This window comes from Octopus bimaculoides, chromosome 9 (genome assembly GCF_046866305.1).
Source record: "Octopus bimaculoides isolate indiv1 chromosome 9, ASM4686630v1, whole genome shotgun sequence".
NCBI lineage: Eukaryota > Metazoa > Mollusca > Cephalopoda > Octopoda > Octopodidae > Octopus > Octopus bimaculoides.
In genome coordinates this window covers 1,840,683-1,858,920 of record NC_142936.1, presented here as the reverse complement: position 1 = coordinate 1,858,920, position 18,238 = coordinate 1,840,683, and the positions used below count along the sequence as shown (strand labels likewise).

Sequence of the window (18,238 nt, the reverse complement as noted above, 5' to 3'; positions counted from 1 at the left end):
TAAATGGTGATGAATCATTGCAAACATTTACATTCAACGTGTGAACTGATGGACTGATTGTATCTCAACAAACTACAGCATCTTACTACAGTTTGTTGATTGTGGAATGATTTCACTGAAAAAACAGTAACTTTTATATTTCAATGTCAAATGAGCCCAATTACTCATAAAGGTAATATTAAAAATGGTATGATGGCATTATTCAATTAAAATAATACTTAATTTACTCCAAAATAATTTTAAATTATACTTGAAACAATGCGGTTAGACTAACTACATTATATATATATATATATATATATATATATAGTTATGTTGAGAATTTTTTTCAGTTTTCAAACAAATGTTTAACATTATAGTTTGTCAGAAGATTAGTTATGTTGTTGATATATTTTATTTGTGGAGTGAGATCGTTGCCAGTGCCCCTGGACTGGCTCTTGTGCGGGTGGCACATAAAAGACACCATTTCGAGCGTGGCCGTTTTCGTGCGGGTGACACGTAAAAGCACCCACTACACTCTCTGAGTGGTTGGCGTTAGGAAGGGCATCCAGCTGTAGAAACTCTGCCAAATCAGACTGGAGCCTGGTGTAGCCATCTGGTTGCACCAGTCCTCAGTCAAATCGTCCAACCCATGCTAGCATGGAAAGCGGACGTTAAACGATGATGATGATGATATATATATATATATATATACACACTATAAGGATACTAAGTCAACTGCAAATGAGACAATTATGATTTTCCTATAAGTTACTTCCTATGATCTGTATATTTATTTATCACAAAATCTCTTACAGCCTCGTGTAACTACATGTATTCTCATCCAAGATAGAGATGAGTATCAATGTTCCCATGTGGCAGGCTTGATAATTATTGAGATTTCTTTCTACATGAAACTATTGGTAGCCTTTCCACCTTGTTTCACATTTATGTGCTTATTCTGGCATATATATATATATGTAAAAAATAGAAGTTGAAAATGCCCTGAGAGTAGTTAAAATTTTTTTATTATATTTAAAGATTTAACCGGTTTCACAGTTTACACTAATTTTCAAAAGCTGAGATAGATGTGTTATGCTGCAATTGCCTTGTTTCTGACTAGTGTTTGAAGCTTGGCCTATTTTTACAGGGACCATATGCCTCAAATTAATACATGTTTTGGATAAGACTTGATTGGTAGAGGATAGTGATTTGTAGTGGGGGAACCTACAAAAATTTTTAAGACTATATCTATTTTCACACACACACGCACCTGTATGTGTGTATTTTCTCATGTTAGAATAAAAGTAGGGTGTCGCTGCAATGTTGAAGCAAATGCTTTCGTAATTAGATGCTCTTTCTGCTGCTGCTAAGCCCTTCAACTTAAAGCAGAACCATTAAACAGACTTAGGTGCTTTTCTAAGAGAGAGAGGACACACCATAGCAGTCAGTTGAATCCAAACATAATCTGTGTGAGACGACTACAACTCACAACCTCGCAGTCAACACACATACAAAACATACATTGTATCTCACAAAACACTGTATTTCCATCACCAACTGCTGGTCTTCTCCACTTCATCTTCAAATAATGAAATATGATATGTATTTTTCTATTAAATATATCGCACTCACACCTTACATATATATTTTTCTTGCAAAAATTGTCCCAGATTTATTTCAGATATTTCACAGATTTGGAAGATGAAGTGCTTCACAAGCAGCCAGGAAAGCAATTTTTACCGTAAGGTCAGTATGGAGTGTGTCCTCGACTGAAAAATCTTTGCCCTTAACATTCTCAGTCTATTTTTGTCTGATCTGGAGAGACAGTTCCTTTCAGAACCTCCTCATATGATTCTTTGAGTTGTTTCCACATAAAGCGTTGCAAATCAATCTGAAATATAAAATCATAAGAGATAGATTAATATATAAAGAAAACAAATACAAATAACATGACCTCACCCGTTTCCAAGCAAGGTAATACTATCTTTTCAGAGTTTGACATGTTTTCCATGGATAAATGGAAATGAGTAGCCTTGCCTGTTTGTCAGTGATGCTCATTTACAGCTCTCGTGGGAGCTCTAAACAAGGATACACTCACACAGATAGGCTTCTACCAGTTTCTGTCTATTAAACTCACTCACAAGGTAAGCCCAAGGCTACAGTAGAAGACTTACCCAAAGGTAACATTATTTACATTTGATGGATATTTGTCCTCATCTTGTTTGTTGTTAACACAATGTTTTGGCTGATATACCCTCCAGCCTGATGAAGGCACCTGATGGAGGCTGGAGGGTATATCAGCCGAAACATTGTGTTAACAACAAACAAGATGAGGACAAATACCCATACCAGCATGGAAAATGGATGTTAATCAATGATGATGATGATGATGAAGAGGATTTCTTTTAAACATGGAATGGGTATGAGGATCCATTTGTGTAGAATATGAATCAAAGGGGTCTGTAGGTCTAAAATATGGTTGGGGAACACTGCTTTAGGGGTTGATAAAGTATTGATTAATAGCTTGCCGCCAGATTTCAGGCCTTGTTCCATTCTAAGTAAGTTCGTCTCTGTTGAATTCTCCAACATATCCTGTTGGATGTTGAATGTAGTTAAAACAAGGGTTTGGTGAAATAATTAAGGCCTGCCATAAGACAACTGCAGATTAACAAAAAAACCTTGGTCGTGTGATCAATCAGCCTATTAGATGTTCTTATAGACATCATTGGCTACAATGCCCTTTACATCATTTTAGCTTTCAAATGATACCACCCTGATGTCTAGGCAATCAGGCAAACAGCCCCTCCACACTCGATTGGAAAGCTATTCTGTTGCAAGTGTGACCCATTTACGGTTGAGTGGACTGGAGCAACATGAAATGAAGTGTTTTACTCAAGAACACAATGTGCTGCTTAGTCCAGGATTGAACCCATGGTCACCAGATCATGAGTGTAAGACCCTAACCACTTGGCCAGGCGCCTTTAAAAAACACCTCAATAAGGATAGAAATGAAAATTTCATAAGCTTTACCTTTTCTGGTAATTTTTTAGTCAAATGTGGGAATTTACAAAATCTCTTCAACTTTTTAAACAACTGATGTTCTGTGTTATAAAGGTAGCATTCTAAAAATAAACAAAAAGTAATTAGATGAATCAGTTTAAATATGTAATTTACAAAAGGAAATAGAAAAAAATACCATCATTTTTTAAACAAATATTTTAAATATTCGTTTTGTTAATTTTAAATGATGAAAAAGAAAACTGATTTTATATTTCGATTCTGCTCACAATAAACACACGTACGTACGTGTGTGTGTGCGTGTGTACCTGCTTATGTTTGCAATTAAGAACAGATGTTGCCATTGTCAATAAAAGGACCAGTCAATAGAAATCAATTGTTGAAATTAAGTAAATATTTAAGTTGGCTAAAACTGTCACTCAGAAAACAGCCATCTTGTTTCTCTGGTGGATATCTTCACAGAATAAAACTGACAAGGACTTCAACAACATTCAAGAGATAGGAGGAAAACAAACAAACAAAAAGAGAAAAAGGTGAAAAATGTACAGACTGGAGGAAGATAGATACACACACACACATATATATATATATATATATATATACATATATATACACACACATACATATACACACACACCCATATACACACAAACACACACATACATATACATACATAGATATCTGATCGGGAGAAGAATATAGGCTTTAACAGTTGGTATTTCCGTATTTAATATGGCTGTGTGCTTAGGAAGTTTACTTCCCCACCGCAAGGTTTCAGGTTCATTCCCATTGCGTTGCACCTTGGTCAAGTGTCTTCTATTATAGCCCCAGGCTGACCAATGCCTTGTGAATGAAATGGGTAGAAGCCCTTCACGTGCATGCATCTGTCTCTCTCCTTTATGGTAATGAGTAATAAAAGAGAAGCAGTGATGTTTACTAGTCAGAGAGTGAGCCATGCTATGGATAGTCACAGAAGTGGTAAGAGACAGCCAGGGTGCTGATAAGCGGGAGTGATGGCTGGCAGTAGAGAAGGGTGATGCGAGAGAATAATGAAGGTCAATAGTGGTCTTGGATAGAGGGAGCACTAGAGAAGGGCGATAGTAATTACATTGAGCTCAGAGCTCAACTGGCACTTATTTCATCAACCTTGATAGGATGAATGGCAAAGTCAACCTTGGTGGAATTTGAACCCAGAACATAAAGCTAGACTAAAAGCTACTGAGCATTTTGTCCAGTATGCTCAAGACTCTACCAGCTCACTGCTTTCACCTTAATTACAATATTAATATTAATTATAATAAAATGAGGTTTGAAAACATGCACCCAATGGGAAGTATATTTGTCTGGTCTATCATTGATAGAAAATCAATAGCAATAAGATACGATAAAGAATTTCAGTTAAAGTTAGACATTAAGCATGGAAGCAAAGTGTTGTAAGAAGTTACATTATAAGACAATAATACTTGGAAGATACTTACGTGGAAATATTTCTGGATAAACTAATTTATTTGGACAGAGAGGGTAACAGCCATAATAAACAGCTTCAAGCCTGGAGCAATAAAATTGAAAATAACGTCAACACCAAGAACAACAATATTGGAACACAACTGAAAGGTTTGTCTTGGTGTAGAATATGGATCCTGTCAAACTGTCCAAACCATGCCAGCAGGAAATATAGATATATGATGGTGGTGGTGGTGGTGATGGGGGGAGGATTATTTTTCCCTGCACTTCCATAGATTCTTATCTTTGGGTTTTCAAGAGAATATAAAGTCATAAGATGAGAGACATTGACACCCCACCCAACCACCACCCGATATGACAACAGTGTATTTCAGCTAACCTTCGCTTCAGCCAGAACCCTAACTCACTACTACAAGCCCACAAAACACTTGTCAGTTTTACTATGCTCCCACAGCTTATAGCGGTTATCTTTATCAACCCCGCAACACCACTTCAGAGTTGATGGCCTTAGTCACAGAAACAGTACATCGCCAGTTCCTGAATCTGGCTGACATCCTCTCATTTGGTTGTCTGTTACTACTGACATAGACACTAAATTGTCTTAGTTGTAATGGTAGGTTCAGTTAAGAAATAGAACATGAGATCCAGTTCAGCATCCAGAAGGAGGAGAGAGCAACTGAAGACCAAGTACACTTGAGTCCACATAGAGTCCAAAGGTTGGCGTTAGGAAGGGCATCCAGCTGTAGGAACCTTACCAGATCAGATTGGAGCCTGGTACAGCCTTCTGGCTTGCCAGTCCTCAATCAAACTGTCCAACCTATGCCAGCACCGAAAGCAGACATTAAACAATGATGATGATGATGAAATGCATAGCATTAAAATCATTAGTATGCCTTGCGAAATACTTCATTGTATTTCAACCAATTTTTACACTCTGGGTTCAAATGTTGCCAAAGTCAACTTTGCCTTTCGTCCGTTCAGGGTCAATAAAATAAATACCAGTAATACACTGGGGTCAATGTAATCGACTTACCCCCTTCTCCATACTTGCTAGCCTTGTGCAAAAATTTGAAAGCAATATTATTTACCCAACTGTACAGATGAGAGGTAAAGATATTACATGGCAAACATGAAAAAAAAAACCTTCACAATTAGGGTTTTTTTTATCTGATGAGACACTTGAGGCAGATCCCAAAGATATTAGATGTGATGGTGATCAAAGAAAAATGAAAAAGCACATATACTTACATTGATACTCCAAAGAATTCATGTTTTGCAGTGGAGACAACAACATCTGCCGTTTTTAGAATTTCATAATAATCTTTCTTGTCGTCAACAAATCCCCAAGTTTTGAGATGAATTTTTAATTTTTCCTTTGATTGTATAAAAACATCTGAAATATATGAATGAAAGATCTTATTAAATGATTATTTTAAGTTAAAGACAAAATACTGAATTTCTTTTTTTTTTTTTTGCTATTCTTCCCATTCTTTATTCAGCATGTGGCAGTTTTCATAAGATATCTCTATTTATGCACAAAATATATGATGTTGTTTAAACCCAGGTTAATCCTGATTGTACAGACTTATGATTAAAGATATTCAAGTAGAAGTATTCAGAAGTGTTAAGACTGATCCTCTGGTGGTGTAAAATACTCACAGCTGTGCCATGTAAAAGCACTGAGGCACATTCTGTAAAGAGGTTGAGCATCCAGCTGTAGAAATCATGCCAAATCAGACTAGAGTCTGGTGCAGCCCCTCAGCTTACCAGCCCTGTTAAACAGTCCAACCCATGCCAGCATGGACAATGGACGTTAAATGATGATGATGATGATTGTCTTTATTTGAGATGACAGAAAGATTTGGCTGCTGTTTCTAGCAAGTCAAATAACCACTTAGAAGCTCCTTTGATGGCTCATAATACACAAATGAAAATTTCTGAATATTATTTTAAAATTTTTACAGATGATTGAAAATAGGTTAAAATGAAAAAAATAATTATTAAAACTCCTTTACTTCAAGTAGAAATGGAAATACTCGGTGTCCTATAAATAGGACACTGAGATAATGTGATATAGCTTATTTAATAATTTCATTTAGTGTCTTATAAATAGGACCGTGGGACCTAATGGGTTAAAACACCAAGATAAATTTACAATTTGGTTATTAAGCCAATGAGTCCCATAAAGGGATTTGACTCAAGATCATAGGGTCATGAGTTCAATTCCCAGCATATACATTGTGTCCTTGAGCAAGACACTGTATCTCACATTGCTCCAGTCCACTCAGCTGACAAAAATGAGTTGAACCTGTAATTCAAAGGGACCAGCCTTGTTACATTCTATGTCTCACTGAACTTCCTTGAAAACTACATCAAGGGTATGCGTGTCAATTTCATGAGCATGCTGTTTGGTTGATCGAATCAACTGGAACCCTCAACATCATAACTGATGGAGTGCCAAGCCTACCAACCCATTCTTCTAAAAAGAAATACAATACTTACGTTAATTAAACATTAGAGTAATTACCTGGAACTTCAGAAAAGCTTTGGCCAATAACAGAAACCCAGAAATCAAAATTTTCTTCATGGAGCCAATTCAAAACATTAAAGAATCTTTCTGGATCTTTATCATGTTCCCTGACAAAAAAAGTTTTTAGAATGTCCATCATCATCATCAATACACTTTAACGTGTTGTGTTTTTCAAAGTAGCACTAATTAAATGGGTCAACCATAACTAACATTGGTTTCATATTTTGGCACAAGGCCTACATCGATTACATCAACCCCAGGATTGTGAGTTCAAGGGTTACATGGTAAAGAGCAATGTGTTATTTATAGATTACAAATTCCCAGAACCATCTCAGAAGTAGATTTGGAAATATGTAGGAGCTGGTAATGTGTGCTGAGAGGAGTTGGACGGTTTGACTGAGGACTGGCAAGCCAGAAGGCTGCACCAGGCTCCTAGAAAAGACTGCAGTGAATGGTAGCATCAGTTATGATTATGGTAACAAACCGGCAGAATCATGGTCACGCCAGGCGAAATGCTTAGCGGCATTTCATCCAGCTTTGCATTCTGTGTTCCAATTCTGCAAAGATTGACTTGGCCTTGCATCCTTTCAGGGGTCAATAAAATGAGCAGCACTCAATCACTGTGGTTCGTGTAATCGACTTAACCACCCCAACACCCTCCCCACCCTGAACTTGCTGTTTTTGTGCTAAAACTTGAAATCCAAAAGAAATAATTCATTTTAATCGTTGAACCCAAAATAGAGAAAGCTATAAATGACAGCATGTAAATAATGGTTCCAATAAACAAATTTGGTAAGACAAAGTTTCTCAAATGCATAAAGAATTTTGAAGGATTGCTTTGGCCCCATGGTGGTAGAATGCCTGTCATGCTTACAGTAGATGTGAATTTGAGTTTCAAGGGCAGCCTTCAGCTTTTCCTATTCAAAGGGGTCTTTTAACACAATATTTACACACTATAAGGTGGCAAGCTAGCAGAAACGTTAGCACACTGGGTGAAACGCTTAGCGATATTTTGTCTGTCTTTATGTTCTGAGTTCAAATTCCGCCGAGGTCAACTTTGCCTTTCATCCTTTCAGGGTCAATAAATTAAGTACCAGTTGCGTACTGAGGTTAATCAATTGACTGGCACCTTGCCCCAAAATTTCAGGCTTTGTGCCTAGAGTAGAAAAGAATATTTACACACTCTTATTTATAGCTTTATGTACTTCAAGCTTGACTGTTAAAAACGAATTAGTTAAAAATATTTATTTGAGAAGATATAACAATCTAACCAAAATTATTTACTTACCAACGATGAGGCCAAACAATATGTAATATTTTACCATTCTCTTGAACAGATAGCAATATCTCTGGTTCCAAAGTTTTATCCCTGATGTAATCTACAGTATTTTGCCAATCAACTGCAGAATGAGTGCCATTAGTCAAAATTTCATCTTGTCTTCCATTGATCAAGACTTCATTGTTCGTCTCAGATATTTGTTCTGTAAGTGTTGAGGATGAGCCACATTCTTCAGTTTCTTTCAAAACTTTCTCTAAGCATTTATCCATCATGCAGCCGTGGGTTAAATGGGAGTATTTGTTTTCTAGCAAGCTTTCTGTTGGACAGTCAGGAAAGGATAACGGGAAATATAGGACTCGGCACTTTGGCATGATTTTTTTCATGAGATTCTTTGGATGATAATCAGGAATGATGTTGAGAAATCTGTTGATGTTCTGTAGAAATGTGTTCTTATTGAATTCAGAGTTGAACACTACAACATCAGCAACAACACTGTTGAAAGTATAAATTGAGATGTGTCAGATTGATGGCAAAGCAGAGGGAAAAAGGTAAAACAAACCAAAAGTTATTATCAATATTTCAGCTTCAATAAACCCTCATTAATGAATAGAAAAAAAAAGAAAAATTGTTAAGTATTTCTTGGTAGATAAAGCAATTAAGGATATGAAAACAGGGAAAGCCCCTGTGTAAAGAAGTGCTGATCTCTAACTGTGGAGGGAACCTGTGGTAGAGGTAGACCCAAGAAGACATGGGATGAGGTGGTGAAGCACCAACTTAATCACGAAAAACTCTGTTGTTTCTTTAAACCTCTTAAAATGTTTGATTACATTGTAATTAAATTGAAACACACAGGTAGTGTATCCTATTAAATATAATACATTCTTACAACAGTTAACACAAAGTATACTCCATTCTCCATTCCTAAACAATAATGAATTTTTGCACAAAGTTACAAATCTATAAGGAGAAAGCAGGGTTGAATAAATCTACTCCAGAGAAGTCAACGCAGACAGATAACTAGTACTTAACTAGTTCTGCTTTAATAATCGTAATAATAATTAGAATGTGCTTACCATGATAAAATCTGATTGTACCCATATTGAAAATCCCTGGTCTGTTCTTTCCTGACAGGATAAATTAGTTGGTTTTCATGAAAATAGATAACTTTATGAAGTCGAGCCAAATCAGGACGCAGTGCTACCAATTCAGCAAGGTTCAATACGGAACTTGTAAATAAGGAACTGGGGAAAAAGAAGGGAAAAAAAGGACATTAAAATTCTTATTTTGTATTATTATTCACTTTCCAGTGACATTAAGTTCTTTGGTTTTATTTTTTTCTCTCTTCAGCGCTATGAAGCAGAAGACCTGTTACTTAGGTTCCATGGCATCTGAGTGACCAAATCACAACATAGCCCCTGAATGAGACACTGGCTCACTGCAGGATTCAAGGCCAGCAATTTTGAAGGGAGGGGGCAAGATGATTACATTCGCCCAAGTACTTGACTGGTACTTTATTTTATTGACCTCGGAAGGGATGAAATGCTTTCTAAGCCTAGTACTTATTCTATCAGTCTCTTTTGCCAAACCGCTAATCATCAGTTGTGTTTTTTTGGGGGGTGGGGGGACAAATACAGACACACATGTGAAAAGCACTATTCGAGTGTGATCGTTACCAGCGTCGCCTTACTGGCACTTGTGCCGGTGGCCATAAAAAATATTCAAGCGAGATCGTTGCCAGTGCCGCTGGACTGGTTCCCGTGCAGGTAGCACGTAAAAAACACCATTTGAGCATGGCTGTTGCCAGTACCGCCTGACTGGCCCTCGTGCCGGTGGCACATAAAAGCACTCACTAGACTCTCGGAGTGGTTGGCGTTAGGAAGGGCATCCAGCTGTAGAAACTCTGCCAGATCAGATTGGAGCCTGGTGCAGCCATCTAGTTCGCCAGTCCTCAGTCAAATCGTCCAACCCATGCCAGCATGGAAAGCGGACGTTAAACGATGATGATGATCATATATATATATATATATATATATATATACGACGGGCTTCTTTCAGGTTCTACCAAATTGACTCGCAAAGCTTTGGTCGTCAGAAGTGAAACTGAACCCGGAATTATGTGGTTGGGAAGTAAGCTTCTTACTGGACAAGTAACTAGTTTAATGAAAACTTGGTTCCGCGTTCAGTTCCACTGTATGGCACCTTCAGCGAGTATCTTCTATTATAGCTTGAGCCGACCAAAGCCTTTTGAGTGGATTTAGTAGACGGAAACTGAAAGAAGCCCGTTATATATATACTCGCACACACATACATGCATGTCACATCACTGCTTAACAACCGGTGTTGTCTTTGTGTCCCCGTCACTTAGCGGTTCCACAAAAGAAACCGATAGAACAGATACTAAGCTTTAAAAGAAAATAGTTCTGGGATCAATGTTTCACTAAAATTCCTCGAAGCGTTGCACCAGCATGGTCGCAGGCTAATGATTGAAACAAGATAAAATATGTATTATGGTCAAGTTCTATTATATACATTATATAAGTGAGTCTTATTACATAACAATATTAAAACTGAACACGTATTACAATTATATTAAAACAATATACAACTACTATATTGAATACTGGACATATATAAATATGTACGGAATTATTCGATTACCAAGTATCTAGAAACTAATTATTAAGACAATTAAGAAGCTAATTAAGGCAATCTTCCACTAATTAATTATTATACGAGATGAAAAGTGTTGCGAAAGGTCAGATGTCTTCCCTTCCTCAAGACATACGAACATGTCCCAGTTTATGAACTTTCTCAAAACAATACTAGTTTCATAACAGCTGACGACAACTTGTGTCTGCACGCTTGTTATGAGTCGATCAGATGTAATTGAAGAAATTTAATTTCGTCTATAAGACACAACAAACCTGTAGTTGTTTTCATTCTCTGGTATAACTTCACTAAAATGTAAAGCAGATGTTCTCGCTTTCCAATGCCATTTTTTGGCCGGTAACTTGAAAACGCAACATTTAGGTATGTTTGTGGCTAAATAATCAATCAATTGTTTATGAGAACCGCCGTAAAAGGCCTCCAACAAAATTATAGTCATTGTGTAAATAAATAGGAACAGTGTGTCAGCATATGAACTGCTGTATCCAGCAAAAACTACCCCACGGTGTATTAAAACATTTTGAATTTACAAGCTCCAGCACTCACATGGGGAACTGAAAATGAAAACATAATGTAATTGACATCCGGCGGGAAAGAGTGACATCCGGATTAGCATACGCCAATTAAGGAGGCACTTGTGGAAGTTTTTAATTAATATTTGTGAAGCTGAGCTGTGACTAATTAACTCTGATATTTTCGAATTTCTAATCAATGAAACGAGAAAGATTATCGATGTCATGAAAATAAAAACAAAATATTAAATCGCCAAACATAGTTTATGCCCGTGTAAAAATAAAAAACATGGATTAAATGATAAACAACGTTGTTGCTGATGCAAATTTAGTGCCGCGTTTTATTTGGTGGGTGATATTTAGCAAGAAGTGATTCGATTTGATAAAAATAGAATTCAGTTTTGAAAATTACAATAAAAATAATCATATCTTCAAAATTTAAATACAAAAACCAAATAATAATTTTTTGTAGCCTACACACACATACCTGAAAACGCACACACATTTACACACGTACAAATATAGGTACACATCCATATTGACACACATCCCGCACGGCAGCTTGAGTTAAAAGTTCGCTGTGTCTCTCTCTCACAAATTAATTTATCAAACAGAGCTCACTAATTCGTGGCGGCTCCATAGCTCAGATGGTTAGAGCGCCAGTCTAGTAAACTGGAGGTCGAGGGTTCGAATCCCCCTGGAGCCTTGGCTTTTGCACTTTTTTATAATATTCTTATATTGAATATATATAAATATCAAGTGGCATTGGTTTCGTCTTACATACTTTCTGCAATCATATTCCTTGTCATATCTGAAACTTTTTTGACATTTTGCCGTTCTGAGCACACGTTCGAGCCCCAGAGCTTGTAGTACTTATTTTGTCGATCGCTAATAATCCGATTGCCAAGTTACACGACATATAGGGACACAACATAGTCAGCTGTATGATTTTTCGACTGGTGTGAACCTACGCGTTTTAATCTTAATAAAGCTCAGTTCATTTAATCTTATTAAGGCCAGGAATAACTCCATTGTTGAATTACAAAGGATATACAATTATCATTTTTGGGAGTATTTAATCTTCCCTTCAGAGATGAAAATGTTTAAATATTTACATTTATAATGGTTTCACATTTTAGCGCAAGGCCAGCAATTTCGGACAAATGGGTAAGTCGATTACATCGACCCCAGTGCGAAACTGGTACTTATTTTATCGAGTCCGAAAGGATAAAAGGCAAAATCGAACGTAAGGACAAACGAAACACCGCTAAGCATTTCGCCCGGCGTCCTAACGTTTCTTATTCCTTTATTGCCCACAAGGGGCTAAACATAGAGGGGGTAAACAAGGACAGACAAACGGATTAAGTCGATTACATTGACCCCAGTGTGTAATTGGTACTTTATTTATCGACCCCGAAAGGATGAAAGGTAAAGTCGACCTCGGCGGAATTTGAACTCAGAAAGTAAGGGCAGACGAAATACTGCTAAGCATTTCGCCCGGCGTCCTAACGTCTCTGCCAACTCGCCGCCTTAGAGAGAAAGCAAGATTGAAAATTCATAGGAATGAATATAAAGCATTGAGTTATCTCCCTTCGCCTGACATAAAATATAGTGTCGAGAAATATTGTTTTAATAAGAAAAGGTTTACTATGTTGACAATAAAAAAATACAACTATACGTAGTTTTTCTATTGGTAATATGAGCATCTCTAGTTTCTACAGAGGTTCATAGCTCTACTAGTAAAAAGGCAGCTGGTTGCTATGTCGAAGAAAACGGTAATCTGAGCCTGGATGAGCTCGATTTCTGTTAGAAGACTGCGAAGATTGAAATCGCATGAAGCCAAATGGAACTGTTTCAAATAATAATATATGTAGAAGAAAACAAAATATTTTCAGTGCCAAAATATCCTTCATTAAATGAGATTTGCACAGTATCAGCAATGCTAAATCCCTAGTGCCAACTTACACGAACCGAAACCCGAAGATATGTTATGGTGGTGGTGGGGGAGCTAGAGAGAGATTCATCAGAGACACATTGTGTGCAATGAAGTGGGGTGGGAGACAGAGGGGAATGGAATGCAAAGGGTAGTGAACGTGGGTGGAGGGAGGGAGGGGTATTAGGGAGATGAGTCGCAGGGACGTGAATAGTGTGCCTTTAGGAACACTTTGGTGGATGGGTCACCTGTTTTAATTATTTGAATTCTTCTGAGGAAGGAGCTGGTCTCTAACAAAGATACAAAGCTCCATCGTAGGAATGGAGATAACGAAAACAATGTCACGTTTTAAATTTGAGAAAAGTCTTGCACATTTTTATTGTTCCACTGACAGATTGTATTTGTAATGGGAGAGTTAGGAGGTTGATTGCTTTTTCTCAAAATCCAAGCTCATCCAGATTGAAAGTTAAGCATTTGTGTGTGTGTGTGTGTGTGTGTGTGCGTGTGTGTGTGTGTGTGCGTGTGTGTGTGTGTGTGTGTGGTGGTAGTGATTGTAGTGGTGGTCGTAGTGGTGGTCATGTTGAAGGTTGTTTTGGTGCTGTTGCTGACATGGTGGTGGTGGGTTATGGTCGCTGTTGTTTAACTGCTGGCAAACCTCAATCAAGCGGACCTATGATCAAAGGTATTCCAGCCATGACCATCTTGCCTTTGCTTCAAGTATAGTAGGTTGTGGTATGAGAGAGAGAGAGGTCTGGCTGGTGTTTCTAGCATAGGCTCCTTCCTTTTCTCACATTGTGCAGTGATAGTAACAATGTAGTTGAGACAGAGGTGAAAGGTCAAGATTACAGATAAAGATGATAGCCATTCTTACCTGAAGAGAGGCAGCAACCAGAGTCTGTCCTTTATGTTATCTGCACCCCCACCCCCACCCCCATCTCTCCCCCACACCTGTCTTCAATGACCCATAACACAATGCTGATAACAATGATAAAGAAGTGATATCTGTTTTATATTATCATGGAATCATCATTTAATCATTTACTAAGAATATTTGCACCAAAGTTGGCAAAGTGGCAGGAAGAGAAGGTATGAAACCAGAACAACTTCTTGAGAGATCAGCCATTATCACCTCAGCCCATGTTTTCTTTGATCTTCGTCTTCGATTATTCTTCCACATGAGTTACCTAGTATTTCTCCACTCACCTATTTTGGGCAGGTTGTTGTTTTTGTTGTTGTTGTGGTGGTGGTCCATACTCACTACATGTTCACACCAACACATTTGTCAATCTTGCACACTACGGCTTATTCCTCTTATGCACAGTTGTTTTGTTTTTTTCTTGGCTTATCTATGTCTTGTTTATACCAAGTCAGGTCAGGTGTGGAGGCCTGCACCATTGCAGCACGTCACTGCACTCACCATTTGTTGGTATTTTGTCAGGTCATCACAGGCAGGGCCAGCTCAAGGTACTGACAACTCAAACAGTTTACCGGGTTGCTATCTGCTTTTTAGTTTACATTTTCAGTTTTTCTCCTTGTGAAAGCTTTAAAAAATTATACTTGTAAGGGTACTGAAGTTCAGCTTGCCCAGGGCACCAGAAACCCTAGGGCCAGCCCTGATCACAGGCAACCACCCAAATAGTATCCCAGTCAGTTCCCATCTCCACAAGATATTTCTTCATCTACCATGACCATCCAGTGGTTCATATCACTTCATTTCTTTCCAGCCTTAACAATCCTCTACATTTAGTGCCCATGTCTTACTACCATCCAGTATCACAGTTCATATACATGCATCATACTATCAATCCTTCACAGTTGTTTCCTGAATAAATAAGTTACAAGTGAACAAAACTTGTGATAAAGCTTTGAAACTTATTATATGTTGAAAGCATAATGATATTTGTTAGGCAGCTGATGAAGGATGTATACATTTGATTGCTTATTGACTGTCAACCATTTTGTATCTTGTATTTTTGAAGGTATAAGTTCTCCTTCGTTGAAATGTTAGTTCTGATAGGGTTGAACTTACTTAGGGGTTCTTGGTTTCTCAGTTTATCGCGATATCGTTGTATATTTTATTCCAAACATTCATATTGCATGGTTGTCCTTCATAGGAATTCTAATTTAGTAAAGTTAATAATTGTTTAAGCATTTATAGCTTACGGATAAGCTATGGGGGTGAGGTGGGGGTGTATGTGTGAGTATAGATAGATACTCTCACACAACCCATGCTAGCATGGAAAGCGGACGTTAAACGACGACGACGACTCACTTATATGTGTATGTACATTCACACACACACACACAAGTTTGTATGTACATGAAGCAATACCTTATAACCCTTTATGTTGGGTCAAACTTAACAATTAAAAGGAAGAGGCCATCAGCAACGGTTTCTAATAGCCTTCTCTCAGCCTATTCTGTAGAAAAAGGAAAAAATGTAAAGTAGTTTCTCTTCTCACCTGAGAAAAAGTCAGGCGAGAGAGATGGGTAGAAGAGAGAAAGAGGGAGAAGTTTTTCATTTTTTTTTTTTTGTATTTGTAAAACTAATTAATCTTTGTACCACAAGGAAGTATTTATAACAGCCGAGAAAAGTGAACTGGCTAATTAACCTGATAAGCACTAATTGATAAAATATAATAATAAGCAAACAGAGTAATGTTCAGTTTATCTTGAGGCAAATTGGCAGAGAGAGAAAGAGAGAGAAACAGACAGAGATAGGCAGATAGAGGGGGAGTGAAAGGAAGGCAGCGGAATGAACATCTATGTCTGGGCTATTCGTTATTTACACCTCTTTTGTATGATGTATGCTGTGTGTAGAAATAGATGAACAACTGCTAATGCAAGGTTCCAAACAGCCACAATGGTGAAACTTATGTAGGGATAAAAGATATAAATTCTTTTGAATGAAAAAATGAAAAAGTAAGGAATCCATTTCTTAACTTCTGAACCAAGGTGTTATGTGGAATCAAATAAAAATAGAAAAGGAATGAAATTTATTTTGTTGTGTCTGGGGAGAGTCATTTTCTTTTAGTGCCTTATAATTTAACTCACTCACTGGTAAAATTTCCACTTGGCACTGAATGAGAATGACTCTCCTCAGACACAACAGAACATGCTTCAACACACATGATAACGATTTCACTTGCCTCAACAGATCTTCGCAAGCAAAGACCCGGCAAGCCAAGTGAGGCCATAACCAGCTCATTTAAGAGTACCCTTCAATCATAGGGCAATAAACTGCACTTGCAAAAGACCTAAAATTATATATATATACATACCTACGTACATATGTATGTATATGAGTGTGTGTATATATATATATATATATGCATACATACACACACAAACACATATATATATACATATATGATGGCCATCCACTCATGACCAAAGAAGACCAGATAGATAGATATAGATATATATATATATATGTATATACATACATATATATATATATCATGACCTTTCTTTCTGAGTTTACCATAGTTCACATCGATGAGTTCTTGAGAATTGGTTATTTTCCCTAAAACTATATATATATATATATATATATATATATATGTGTGTGTGTGTGTGTGTGTGTGTATGTATGTATGTATATATACACACAAACACACACACATACATACATACATACACATATATATCATGACCTTTCTTTCTGAGTTTACCATAGTTCACATCAGTTCTTGTTCCCTGTTGACCCTTCAAAGTAAGGCCCTCTAACTACCTCTCCTTCATCTGTTTTCATTTTGCCATCATTTCTGACCCGGCCCTTTCTAACACCAACCCCTTTACTGAGTGCTTGTGGTCCCCACACCACCCCTGGACAGATTTTATGTTCTCAACAAGACAAAGTTAAGGGTCCTCTTGACTTTATTGAAGCCTCTACTCATTTGTCAACCACTTCACGAAATGCACTGCTATTATGATACACACATGTCAATACATTCATGCACACAGACATGTGTGTGTGTGTATGTGTGTTGTGTACATGTGTGTGTGTGTGTGTGTGTGTGTGTGTGTGTGTGTGTGTGTGTTTAAATGGATATATATCTATATATGCATGTCTATCTATCTACCTACCTATGTACCTATCTATCTGTCTATTTATCTGTCTATCTATCTATCTAGCTAGCTATTTTATATATATGATGGGTCATCCCATAAATAATGCAGTTTTTTATACTTCTTTTATTTTTCAAAATTAAGAACAAACTTCTTTTTTAATCTAAAATATACTCTCCTTCGTTTTCTACAATGCTCTTCCTTCTATCTGACAGACTTGCCAAGTACCTCTTCCAAAATTCACTTGTCCATGACGAAAAACACTCTTCCAGTATTGTTCTGACCTCGTTTACAAAATTCATATTTTTTTCCATCCAAATGATTCTGAAGACTGCAGAATAAATGATAATCAGATGGGGCAATGTCTGGTGAAAATGGTGGGTGGGGATAATGGTTCCCATTCAAACTACTCCAGCCTTTGAAATGTCATCCTCACTGTATGTGAACAATCATTATCCTGATGGTAGAACACGTTTCGTCTTGAAACCAAAGATGGTCGTTTTTCGTCTAGCACTGACTTGAATGACTGGTTGAATGACCAAATCCAAGCTTCTCTGCTAGTTCCTCAACAGTTACAATGGACTTTGTACCAGCAGAGTTTACAAGACATCCTTGTCAAGCCCGACAGATCTTCCAGGACAAGGCTCATGTTTTAGGCTGAGGTTTCCAGCTCAGGATTTCTGGAACCACCATTGACACTGGCTTATGTTTATTGTCTGATCCCCATATACTGCATTAATATTCCTCTTACTTTCCGTTGCATTGTTGCCTTTATAGGACCC

The 18,238-nt window shown here is 37.4% G+C and overlaps 1 protein-coding gene and 1 non-coding gene across 4 annotated transcripts; one reads left to right on the top strand and one right to left on the bottom strand.

Moving 5' to 3' along the window:
• Positions 1 to 632: 632 nt before the first annotated feature.
• Positions 633 to 12,064, bottom strand: LOC106872562 (tRNA-queuosine alpha-mannosyltransferase). Of its 3 annotated transcripts, none has more exons than XM_014919589.3 (8): positions 11,940 to 12,064; positions 9,347 to 9,514; positions 8,283 to 8,765; positions 6,992 to 7,101; positions 5,713 to 5,857; positions 4,479 to 4,549; positions 3,013 to 3,104; positions 633 to 1,873 (listed from the first exon to the last, which is right to left on the bottom strand). In XM_014919589.3, exons 1-8 carry the CDS (start codon positions 11,999 to 12,001, stop codon positions 1,778 to 1,780), a joined length of 1,227 nt encoding a protein of 408 aa, XP_014775075.2. In that variant the 5' UTR covers positions 12,002 to 12,064; the 3' UTR covers positions 633 to 1,777. The 3 variants fall into 3 exon arrangements, with proteins under 3 accessions (XP_014775075.2, XP_014775074.1, XP_089213078.1); XM_014919588.3 differs by lacking the exon at positions 11,940 to 12,064 and adding an exon at positions 11,198 to 11,819; XM_089356952.1 differs by lacking the exon at positions 11,940 to 12,064 and adding an exon at positions 11,487 to 11,653.
• A 20-nt stretch (positions 12,065 to 12,084) lies between these two features.
• Positions 12,085 to 12,158, top strand: Trnat-agu (transfer RNA threonine (anticodon AGU)). The gene has a single exon. It is a non-coding gene; the product is annotated as a tRNA-Thr (tRNA).
• Positions 12,159 to 18,238: the final 6,080 nt, after the last annotated feature.

What these genes read in the sequence shown, in the direction of transcription:
- LOC106872562 (XM_014919588.3), bottom strand. Translation starts at nt 11,379, where the DNA reads ATGACTATAATTTTGTTGGAGGCCTTTTACGGCGGTTCTCATAAACAA. An exon ending in ATTGTTTGGCCTCATCGTTG is followed by an intron (nt 7,102 to 8,282) that starts GTAAGTAAATAA and finishes TTTTTTTGTCAG; the next exon opens with GGAACATGATAAAGATCCAG. An exon ending in TTATCCAGAAATATTTCCAC is followed by an intron (nt 3,105 to 4,478) that starts GTAAGTATCTTC and finishes GTTTATTTTTAG; the next exon opens with AATGCTACCTTTATAACACA.